This window comes from Corylus avellana, chromosome 9, assembly GCF_965113065.1.
Source record: "Corylus avellana chromosome 9, dhCorAvel1.hap1.2, whole genome shotgun sequence".
Classification (NCBI taxonomy): Eukaryota; Viridiplantae; Streptophyta; class Magnoliopsida; order Fagales; family Betulaceae; genus Corylus; species Corylus avellana.
The window spans coordinates 19,588,645-19,601,635 of record NC_142498.1 but is presented as its reverse complement, the minus strand read 5'-3'; the positions used below and the strand labels follow the sequence as shown (position 1 = coordinate 19,601,635).

The 12,991-nt window shown below is 33.7% G+C and overlaps 1 protein-coding gene across 1 annotated transcript; it reads right to left on the bottom strand.

Annotated features, from left to right (window-relative positions):
* Positions 1-2,795: 2,795 nt before the first annotated feature.
* Positions 2,796-4,208, bottom strand: LOC132190467 (F-box/kelch-repeat protein At5g43190). The gene has a single exon (XM_059605466.2). It carries the CDS (start codon positions 4,071-4,073, stop codon positions 2,904-2,906), a length of 1,170 nt encoding a protein of 389 aa, XP_059461449.2. The 5' UTR covers positions 4,074-4,208; the 3' UTR covers positions 2,796-2,903.
* Between the last annotated feature and the right edge of the window lie 8,783 nt (positions 4,209-12,991).

The following is a 12,991-nucleotide window of genomic DNA, read 5'->3' as shown; positions in this document are numbered from 1 at the left end:
TTTTTTTTATACGCATAATTCTTGATGGATTAATTGGATTGCTTGAGACTCAGCCTTCCCAAGCAACTCAATTACTTCTTTCACCATCATCAAATTGCTGATATACTGAATGGCTGTTTGGATTCTATCAAAGGTTTCATTGTGATTATTTTAGTTTATTGCTTTTAGAGTTTCATGCAGATCAGCTTGATCAATTGGAATGTCTCTGGTTAGTTTTCTCATTATCAAACTCCTTGAGCGATTTGTTGGGTCTCAAATATCCGGTTGGAAGAAGCCCTAAGTTTGCGGTTTCTCTTAATCTGAACACCTTTATCCTTCAAGGAGACTTCTCTAATGTTAAGGCTTTATCCTCTGGAGTTATCTATTGTTGGAATATTTCTCCACATAGTTTTTTCTCTTTCTTTTTTCCTGGGGAGAGAGTATTGTCCGGGAAAATTTCCCCCCCAATAGATAAGATTGGGGGGTTGATGTGAACTGTCAAGAGTGTGACGTCGAAAAAGCACCGCGTATCTCATTAAAAGGATTGACACCAAGTCCTCCGTCGTCTATTTTTGATACTATTGTCGGTAGTACAATTGCTGTTATTGTCGTGGTCGTCTTTATTTGAAGTCAATCCCTGAAGTGCTGGTGGTTGTACTTTAGTGGGCAGCCTCTATGGTGCATTATAAGCACCTTTGTCCGCCGACTACCGCATCTCTTGTTTGCACCACCCCCCCAGCTATCATTGAGATCCCTCTAATTTTTATCATTTTAGTTTTTGGTGAGCGAGTAAGGTTTTTATTGTATTAATTAAGAGCTTAAATGTTTTTTTTTTTTAACCACGTTTTGTATTTTATATTTTATTAGTTAATTTAGTCTCCACCTATGTACATAGGCCATTACCCCATGAAAAATTATAGACAAGAAAATCAATAGCTACCGGATAGTCTTCTAGAAAACCAAGCAAATAACGTTTAAAGATATACAAATGTGGTAAGCCAGAGAAAGGTCAAACAAATAAAATTTCTTCATACCAATTTTATTTATTTATTTATTTATTTTAAAATAAGGTATAGCTTTTGAGAAAAGAAAATGGCATAAGCCCAGTCCCAAATATCATAAGCTCAATCTCGTATTGTGTTATGTCATAAGCCTACTACAAAGAAAGTCATAAATTTTTTCATATGGTGAAATTAGAATGACATGTCCTATTTTTGATATTTAATTTAAAAAATATTTATCTACTACAAAGAAAGACAAAAGAGTTGATTTTTATAACAACTTAGAATAATGGGAGTATCTTTTGAGGAGAAGTCTACTTAGATTATTTTAAAGTGTTTCTTTTCCGGTTGGATAATTCGGAACTTGCTTCAATGGTTCTAATGCATGAGACAAATCAATTTGTTTTAGCATCAAATGAGTACGACGTAGAGTGCAAGTGGCCTAGTGGTTTTTTTTTTTTTGGTTGACTTTTTTTTTTTTTTTTTTTATTATGTCGGAAAACCTCTCTAAAGTAGGGCCCTTCGGACCCACTCCTGTAGAGCAAACCCTGGTCCCGTGCACCGCACTCTCAAAAGTTTCTCTACACGAAACTGGTTAAATCGCTGATTTTTCACCAGTGAGTGTGGCTCCAAGAGATTGCTTGCACTCATTAAGTGTTGAACTTGGACCTTGAAGGAATATTCAACAGGAGTAAGTAAGCTTCATTGTTTCTCATAAATTGAAAAGTCTTCTGTTTATAATTTTCTTGATGATGATGGCACATGCAATTTTCTGTCTCTTAAATGATTTGGATGGCGCATTTTTCTGGGTGTTCCATTTAAAATTCGCAAAATACTAATAAACAGGTTTACATATGAAGATAATTATCTACCCAAAAGAGTAGTGGCTGAGCCACAAAATTATTGTTGTAAGGCCCAACTAAAATATAATAAATACAGTTTAAAGTAGAAATGAAGTAATTGCTCATTCATTATATACTATTTATTCATCGGAACCACCAAACAATAATATTTTAAAAACTTGAAAGAAAAAACACGCAGTATGAGTTCATTAAGAATGACAAAAGCTTACCTAAATCTTTGTTTTCAACTTGGTTAATTATAAGTCTCTTTATGAGTAATGCTAAGAACCATTATTTTATCCTCCTAAAGTTAATGTGATTTTCAAAATCATCATTGGATCAAAATTCAAGTATGATTCATATAAAATTTAATGGTGATTTTAAAAAGTACATCAGTTTTAGGAAGATAAAAAGATAGTTCTCTAATATTACTCTTCATTTATTAATCAGGTCTGTTTTGATTAGGCAATCTAATATTGTGAATTATGACATGAAAACAATTTAAATAAGATTATAAAAGGGGTTAAATTACCTTTAGAGAGATTAGGCCATTATTCATTAGAAATTAGTCAATTGTTTTGTTTCAACTTTTCATTTGAAGTACGGAACAAGATTTCGTGTAGGGCCATTTTGAAATAGTCAAAGTAGGCCTCCAAACATTCCAACACTGCAAAGAAGATGGATAAGGGAATTGTAGCCTTCTCTGAGAGAGGACTCCTTGCCGGAGTAAGTTGATCGGACAGTGGCCCCCTTAGCCTGAGTGATGGGATGCGAAGTTCATTGAGTTTGTCAAATTTCTGTTAGTTTACTGCAATATGACGATCATATTTGAACTGTTCATTTGAAAATTATCATTGTATTTGACCATCGCGGTCTCAGGAAACAGATTCATTTGATATGAAATTCCAGTGAGACTTGACAAAAACTTACAGGTCCAGAATCATAGAAATATGTTTCTGTAAAACAGAACCCAAATCTCAAACAAACCTTCATTGAAATCTCCATCATATTTACATAAAAAAAACAGCGAAAACAAAGCACCAACAAGCGTCAATTCAAGAAATTCAAGGAGAAAACAGAGTTAGACAGGAGCATACAGCTCTGGAACAAAAGAAAACCACTTGATCCCGCAGCTCCATTCATCGGGCAAGTGAGGGCATTTGGGCAGCCAATGCCAGGTCCTCCTTGAAACCTTGTAATACAGAATCTCCGGCCATGTATAGCAGCAAACACAGATCCTCCCCTGATGCCAAAAGCAATAAACATGCTCGTAGTTGTGGTAACAAACCGACACAAATTTCCGACACATCATCTCCGGCAATCTCTCCACCTCCACCCAATTCCCTGCTTCAGTCAATTGCCACAATCTCAGGCTCCGTGAAATCCCATCAACCCCGACTCCGCCGATCATATACAATTTACCTTCGCCGGTCACCAACCGGACAAATGTGAGCTCGCCGGGCAATTCAGTATCGGACCTCTCCCATCTCCCACTCTCCAAATCAAAGCACACGATTGAAAATGGCTCTGGCGTCGTGAAGTACAAACACCCATTATAGCAGGCGCCCTCCTGCTGATGATTGTCGATCAGAATCGGATCCAAACCGTCGTATTTCCGCCAGAGGAGAGCGTTGGAATCGTAAACAAAAGCGGAAGTCGAAGAAGACCCAGTACGGATCGCGAAGAGCTTGTACCCAACAGGGGAACAAACCAAAGTGAACGCCTCAAAATCAAAAGGGTAAACCGGGAAATCAACGAGTCTTGAGGTTCCGGCCAAGAGGTTGCGCACAAGAAAGGAGGATGAACAGGGGAGGGAGAAGCAAAAGAGTCCATTGGAGGTGGAGAGAAGAGAGAAAGACGGCGGTTTCCGGGGTAGTAAATCAGAGAGGGGAAGAAAGTTGCGCCAAGTGGAAAGGACAGAGTCGTACAAAGGGAAGTGGTGGAAACACAGAGGGTGATACAGCAAGAGAAACGAAGATAAAGGGGAAGAAGCAGAGGAGTGTTTGGATATGAACGGGGGAGAGAATACAAGGGACTTGAAGTGCTTACAGGTTGATCTCAAATTCAACAAGGTCTTGAGAGGGAGAAAAGAGAGGATTTGCTCCAGAAGTTCCTTCGGCAGCCGGCTCCAGATTTTCGGATCCATTTCCGGGAAAGCGGGTTTAGGCTTCGCCTTGGCGGTGCCGGTGATGTGTTGCAATTGGTCGTTGCTTCTCTGCCCACCCACAATTGGTGAATTCTTCTTCTTCATCGGAAATCCAGAGCCAGAGAGAAGGCAAACTGGCCTGATCGTCTTGCCTGCCTTCAGCACCTGCTAAAATGGCCCCCAAAGTAATCTGGTAGCGGAAAAAACATTGACTTGCATTTGCACCGGTTGTTTTAAGTTGTTACTTATTAGGTTTTAATTCTATTTTTTCTTGTGACAGAATTTCTTCCATCATTATCGATTCATCTTTAATTTACTATTATTATTATTTTTCACTATTTTTTTCTTTCAAAATTGGGTTAGAAATTTGACAGACTAGATTGTCCATTTTTATTCATGTTGATTTCTAATGGATAACAACTTTGGGCATGGATTGTATGTAAATATAGAAATTGCTATTTTTTTTTTTCTTGGTTCTTCTCTTATCTTTTTACTTTTTAAAATTATCATTAGACCTGTCAAGCCATATGCATCCTATACATAGATTCAAAAATTTAATAATAATTTTGAAAAGTAAAAGAATGAGAGAAGAACCCGTAGAGAATTTATAACCCATTATATAAATTTATATATATGATAAATGTAAAAAGTTATATATTGAGATTGATGTAAGAGTGTCTATTAACTCTTGGATTTTTTTTTTTTTTTTTTTATTAAAAAAAAAAAAAACATTTTAAGGGATGACAATCATGACATTACTCATAATAGATGGTTGGTTTTAGCAACAAGTGCAAGAGCCAATACTAGAGCAGCTAGAATCTCACTAAAGATTTTTTTTTTTTAAAGAAGGAATGAAGCAAGATGTGATGAAATTGAATAACATCTTAATTACATTTGTCAAACTTTTCTTTGGTTTATATATATATATATATGGTATTACTTAATAGACGTTATGTCCATTTAGATTACTATGTTGCATCTATATGTATTAATTAATTGCAATAAACACAAAAGTAACTTATAGGAGACCTTTCATATAACCTACTCCAATTCTCTTATAAATAGAAGTATTTTGTTTTGTAAATTTAATCAAGTATAATAAGAGCAACAACGTAGCCCTTACGAATTTATCATATGGATATAAGTTATAGACCGAACCACATAAATTCTTTTTTTTTTCTTCTCATATATATATATATATATATATAATAAAAAATAAAAAATAAATAAAAAACCTAAAACACAAAAGACTTAAAATTATTTTGGACATCAACTTCAATAAGTGCCAAGTGTTATCTCTCACGTATTTTTTTTAATATTCTTAACAATCATTTATTGTCATTCTATTAACTTAGGAACCCAAATATTAATTTTTAAAAAATCTAAAGATGTTAAATGACACTTGACACTTATGTTTAAGAAAATTTCCTCCAAATGTCCAATTATTTTTACATTTATATTCATAACTCTTTTTTTAAAAAAAAAAAAAAAAAAATACAAAATACAAAAACAAACAGAGCAAGGTGTTCTACTTAGTTTTTTTTGTCCGTTGGAAACTTTATAAATATAGAAATGAAAATAAAAGAAGCGTCTAGTTATGGAATTTATGTCCTTTGCATTTTATTGATGCTTTTAATCAAATAATTAAATAGAGATTAAAACGTGATTTCAGGTCGAGTAATGATGAAGATATACACCGTCAAAAAGTGGACAGCATGGAACGCTTCATTCACTCCCACGTGCACTTGCTCGCTTTCCTTCCTTTCAAACCATCTTTCATCTATCTTTATATAGTGAACAAGTGAATTTATTATTCCTAGCAGAGCTTAAGGAAGTGCCACACAACTTAGGAGGAGGGGTTTCTCCCCCTCCCCCCATCCTCTCTTTCCCCCTCTCTTTCCTTGATCTGTTCCCCTCTCTCTTCCCCATTTTCCTTCCCCCCCTCTTTTCTCCGATCTGTGTTTCTTTTCTTTTTTGTTTTTGTTTTGGATTTCGCTTTCTTTTCCCTATTGTTGCTCTTTGTTTATTTGTTTATTTTTTCTTGCTAGATGTTTGTTTGGGCACACTTTGTGGGTGCCGCTCATGGGGGATTCACTCAAACTTCCTCCCAATTTCTTTGAGTGCGCCGCTGATCTCCTCCGCGCCAGCTTTGCCGTTTACTGTCTTCTGCTGGGTCTTTTCACGCGTCCCCACCGCGATGTGCTTCCAACGCCATCTACGCATCGGTTTCCGGCAAGCACGTGATCGGCTTTTCTTTCGGCTGCTGTTATCCGCCTAGTGTGCTTCTATTTTTAAATTTTTAGTTGTATTGCTTTGATTGTCCCTGTATTTTTTGTTGTTTTTCTTGCTGCTTATAATAAGGTCATGTCCTCTTTCTTGATCTCCTCGCTTGTTATTTTGGTCCAGACCCCTAGGGTTGTGAATGTGAACAATATCCTGGCTTTTTGGTTCAGGAGGATGTGTGTCGGCATGGGATCCTTTTAATCCTAGGGTCGAGGAATAAGAGCTATCTATGCATTAGTTTGTGTCTGCCTAGCGCAGATCTGTTATTCTAGCTGCAGATTAGTTATTGGTTAGCAGATGTTTGGCGTCTATGATGTGTAATCTTTTAGTTACGACTTTGATCTTTTAGCTTCGGCTAGGATCTTTCAGAACGTTATGTTCTGTGATTGTAAGAGTTTTAATGCTCTTGATTCCTCTATTAATGAGATAAGAATGATTTTCCTTCAAAAAAAAAAAAAAAGTGAATTTATTATTAATTTTTTTTTTTTTAAACTCACATGAATTTATAAATTCAATGGTGAATTCATTAGATTTGTAAAAAAAACAGTTGAGAAAATAATATATAGGGTAAATTCTACTTAACCACTTCAAACTATCACCCTAATGATAATTTACCCCTCCTCTCAAAACTATCAAAACAATGACAATGTACCTCTAATTTTTAAAAAATAACAAAATTACCCTTACTAAAATAAAAATACTAATACTAATACTAATTTTTTTTTTCTTTCAAAATTTCAAGGGTATTTTTGTCTTATTGACAATTTTATAAGGGTATTTTTGTCATTTTGCTAGCATCGGGGATACATTGTCTTGTTTTGGTAGTTTGGGAGATAAATTATTACTAGGGTAGTAGTTTGAGAGGATTAAGTGGACTTTATCCTAATATATAACATGTCTCTAAATATTATTAAAAAATTTAGCTCAAAATTTGATTATGTTTCCTTTTGAAGTAAAAATAGTGCGGACCAAATACTTCTCCATGCAAATGAAGGCAAACCTCCCGATCTGGCTTCAAGAATAGTTCCATTTGGGAAATACTGTGGTCTGAGAAGCTTAAAACATGATACATCTCAGCAGCCCAATCCACTCATCCAGTGTATCTTAGTATCCTTCTCCATATTGTGTCTTTTCCCAATTTTTTATGTTTTTGAAAGCTATATATATAGAAATCGATATTCTACACAGAAATAAAATCTATTTTTTAATATTATAATATATTATATTTTTTATTATTAATATTTTTTTTAAAGAAAAAATTTGCATTCTCTCTTTAAACTACTATTCAATTGACAATGTACACCTTAAACTTTTAATTGAGACAATTTTTTTTCACAAAGTACCAAACATTTGTCAATATTCCTCCTAAGGCTAGAAAAAAGACTGAAATAATTCAATAATTTTTTTAATAAGACAAAAATATTTTTATAAATTTGAAAAAAAATAAAACAGTTTAATAGATTTTTTTTTTCTTAGCTTTTTTTTAAAGATTTTTATTGTAGTATTATTTTATTTTTACTAAGAAAGACATTGACAAATGTTTTGTAGTTTGTAGGGATATTGTCTCAATTTAGATATTGTCAATTGAGTAGTAGTTTAAAGTATGAGTAAAAAAACGGTTACAATTAGCGGTTAGTGCGGACAACTGTTACGATTAGTGTGGTTAATCTCCTGCCTTTTCACCCTTAGTTTGAAGGGATATATGCACTTTTTCATTTATTTATTATAATCTAATATTATTATAGTTAAGTTATATAATAGTTTGGTTTAAGACAACCTTTTGGTAGGGGAAACAAGCTTTCCTTCTTGGGAAGCTTCTAAAGTAAATAGAAAAGCCATAATCATCGATCGAGCTCATTTAACCGTAAAATGGGCGGCTTCTCATCTGTTTTTTTGGGTTGTTTCTTAGTTATTTTTATTTGTTTTTTAATCTTTCTCTTGTTGATGTTTCTTTCTGATGAATGTTACAGTTTTTCTTTGCGTTCTCCGATCCTATGTGGATAATATTAACCTAGGATCAGAAAAACACATATCATTTCTCTTCCTTCCCTCTCCTTTTTATTTTTCTTGTGTGGCTTAGAAAAAATTAAAAAAAAAAAAAAAAAAAGGCTAGATTATATATAGTGAATAGTTATATTCCAATTCAAAAAATAATAATAATAATAATTGCTTGAATATTCGTGCGCGATAATGAGATCTTTTGAATGTGGTTGGATTTATAGTTGAGCTTTAAAAAAAAAAAAAAAATTATGAACGAGCATCTTTTTCATTAATTAACAACCGAAAGAAAACTGGCATATATATATATATACTCCGGATAAATTTCAAAAAATCCATGTCAGCCGTGTCAAAGCTTTGGCACTTCTATAATTTACGTGGGCCCACCCCCCATACATCCTGATCCGCCGGACACTGCCAAATTACGTGACTGCAGGCGAGGATTAATTGTGTGTATGTATACTATATATATATATATATAGTCTAGAATATTATTACTAAAAATCACAATGTTATTTTTTAATGACATTGAATAGTTTAATTATCATTACAATATGATAAATATATCAAATGGAAAGCTTTATATGTATAGTGCAGTAACTTGAATAATTTGTACTTGAGCAACAATTGGATCGATCTCTTCTTAACTACCAAAACTAAATAAATCATTATGAAATATAACAAAATTATTATGAAAACTAAATAAATCATTTTAGTATATATTATGGAATTACGAAGAGATATTATTAGTATAAATAATATTAATGGAATTAATTATTTGGACAAAAAATTAGTAATGTGTCAGTTTCACACGTTACCAATTCGTAACGTGTTAAAATGACACGTTACAAATTGGTAACGTGTGAAACTGACACGTTACCAATTGGTAACGTGGCAGTTTAACACGTTACTAATCAGTAACGTGTTGCATTTCACACGTTACTAAAATATTTAGTAACGTGTCACAAATTGGTAATGTGCCAAAAAGTGATGAACTTTAGACACGTTACTAATTAGTATGTTTTTTGTAGTGACGTATGTGTAAAATTACTCAAGATTTTCCAACATTGTTTAGCTAGCTAGCAACACCTTATTAAAACATACCAAACTTTAAAAGCCACTTAGTATCTTGCTTGATATTGTGTCTTTTCCCAATATTCTATGATTTTAAAAGTCATATATATAGAAATCGTTATACTAAACGGTAATAAATTATATATTTTTTTAATATTATTAATATTATAAATCCTAAATTTTTTTTGCAGGAAAATGTCTAAATACTCTTTTCCAAGTACCATTAAATTTACAATGTTTCCCTAAACTTTTAGTTCATATAGTATTATTATAGTTTGAAGGGGTATGTGAATTTTTTTATTTATTTTCTATTATAGTTTAATATTGTTATAGTTAGGTTATATAATAGTTTGGTTTTTTTTTTTTCTAATTATATAATAGTTTGGTTTAAGACAACCTTTCGGTGGAGGAAAGGAGCTTCCCTTCTTAGGAAGCTCATTATAAAGTCAATAGAAAAGTTAATCATCGAGCTCATTTAACTTCTAAATGGGCCACTTCTCATCATTTTTTTTGGTTGTTTCTTAGTTCTCTTCTTATCTGTTTTTTTTTTTTAAGTATTTTCATCTTGTTGATGTTTCTTCCTTGCCCCTTTCTCCCAACTGGGATTGAATATCCATGAGGATGCAAAAATAAAAACTTTTTAGGATGCATATATTTTATAGGACGCCAAAAAAAATTTAACGGCACCCTCAATAAGAATTGTTTAGCTCCGCCACTGCACATGAAAGAAACTAATGAAAAGTTAAGGGTAGAGCGATATATGGAGCCAACCCAAGCGAAGATCTGCACTCGAACGTTTGAGGAGAAACCCTCAAAGGGAAAGTGGTGGAGACGATAAACTTCGAACCTTTTGAAACAAATTGGGGCTTCTGGCTCGGACTCACTCTCAAATAGCGAACAAGACAGCTTGGAGTGAGAATTCTATTTTGATGGGGTTTCCAACTCAAGCAAGGTGGCGGTGGACGTGTCCACCTCTCAAGGCCAGGGGTGAGAATCGAACCGAATGTTAACATTAATGGGTGGGCCACCAATAGGCTGAGGTGGAAGCCCTTTAGCCTAGCGCTGACTCACCAACTCAACCTAAGAAGTAGGGTTGTAAGGGCGATTATCCTATTTTAATAATTGTCACCGCTTCGTTAGGCAATTAACGTTATTTAATTGCTTTTTATTTTCTGTTTTGTGTTTTGAGCCTTCTGGGACCTATTTTTTTTTTTTTGCCTCTTTTTAAGGTCTTAAGGTCTTTTTTGGCTTGACTTATATATATATATATATATATATATATATATATTCCATGAATCATAACAAATTTGATTGTTATAACAAATGAAATGAGGAGAAAAAACAAAAAAAAAAAAGATGTGTCTTAAAATATATATTATATATAGGGTATCGCTAACCGCTTCCGCTTAATCCTAAAATCGTTAATTGCATTGTCTTAGGCAATTAGCAGGTAAATAATTAATAACCTCCTGCTTTTACACTCCTACTTAGGGAAGTGTATATATATATCTTTTGAATGTGGTTGGATTTATAGTAGAGCTTCTTTTTTTTTTAATAATAAAAAATAAAATAAAATAAAATTATGAATGAGGAATGACAAACTAACACCAATACAGACAAGCTCAACATCGAAGCCCGCTGAGAACAAGAAAAGGGCTACACCAAGGACCGTAATATATATATATATATATATATTTATATTTTACACACGGCATGCCTGTGCTCTTTTACTTCACCCCTACACCAGTAGCCTTGGCTGTTGGCCAATTTCATGGAATATTTGGGGTCATTGTCATCAATGACTATGAGCAAAGGAAATGGGCAAATGTCAGATATATTAAAAAAGGTTGATTAAACGTACGATTGAAGGAAAATATCAATATATATATAACGAAATATATGATTCCCATATATTTTGGTGACATATACACAAATCCTTGCCGGCCTGCAGCTTTTGTTACATCTGTAGAGGCATATACACTTAAAAAATATGGTTATGATTCCCATTTCCCATCAACCACAATCTTGTAATTTGATGGGTGATTATGTGTCTTTCCAATCAAATTAATGAAAAGCTTTATTTTATATACAAATGAAATCTATATATAGATAGAGCTGTCTATGGTACTTCTCCAAGTATTTCCCTATTTTCTTTTTCTTTTTTATCACCGGCATAAGTGAGGAAGCTTATGGCTAAGACTCCAAGGAAAATCATTGTTAAAACTTCTAAGTTTGTTTCCTTCTCCACAATCCTTATTGCCATTCTTCTTTTGAATGTGGGTACGTGATTTTACACCCTAACTATATACACAAAGCTATATATATATATAAATTCCTATATGTAAACATGGACTTTTGATATAGAATTTGCACTTTTAAGACAACTATCTTTACACTAAACGCATTCCAATGTATATATATTGATCTCTTTCTTGTCATTTACAATTTGTTTATATGATGATGAGATAGCAACCGTAGGAGGAAAATGTAAGTTTTTAAGCAAAAGGTGGCACGGGAGATGCAGGAACAGCTTCAAATGTCTGAAGGTTTGCAGGGAGCAGGACGCTGCATCTTGGGGAGCATGTCAGGGGATTTTGCATGCTAAATGCTACTGCCACAGAAAAGGATCATGTTTACATAATTGAGTCCAACCAATCCCAAAGCGTATGCCATTGGGTTTTGTACAAGATTGTTGTCTTTGCTGCTTGTATGATTCTCCACGGAATTTTGGATGTTTGACGAATGAGTAATGCTAGAAGTTCTTTTTGTGTCACTTTAACAATGATGTGGCTTTTAAAATTATCATTGAGCTTGTGATTGATCATTATTGAATTTTGATCAAATAGTAATTTTAAAAGACACTTCATGTTTAGAGGAACTTTTAGAATTATTCTTGACAAATATAATATACTATGTTTGTGTTTTTGGGATGTTGATTGTATAAATTTCGCAATACTTTTTTTTTTTTTTTTTCTTTTTTTGCCGGGTACTTTCCATATACAATGTTTGGCCAGTTTGGGTTGTCCTTTCTTCTTCGATGCCATGCTATACTATATTTTGGCTTTGGTTTATGTCACGTATCGGTGTGTATACACGACGGAAGCCGAGGGTGTGGGAGTGCTATGCATTCCTAATTATTAATGTGGTAGGTAGCCCTACTTTTATTGGGAATTGATTTTTTCAATCTATGCCGGGTCAAGATTAATTGAAGGGTATCATACATGTTTTGATTGATGATGTAAGTGATGATCACACCATAATAAGTGTGTTCATCTCCACTCCAAATCATCTTCATGAAAGATGATAACTTCTATATAGGTTACAAAAAGAAAAACAATGCATTATGCAACACTAGGTCAAAAGTTGCATTGCATTCTATATCGTACATGTTTTTATATAAAAGACTTGTACTTTTTTTAAACCCCATAATCATAGCTAAGAGCCTAATTATGATTAATGGGCTTGTCTACAAGTATAGTCACCAATGTCCCCCCTCACCTCCCTCCCTCCCCCCCTCCCTCACAAACTACCAATTGTGTCAAGTCTACTCTAAACTACTAAAAGTTAATGTCTTTCCAAGGTCAGCAAAAAGACACAAAAAAAAAAAAAAAAAAAAAAAAAACCAAGGGGTAACTCAGCCACCCCCTTTGCTTGCGAGGGGTTGGTCC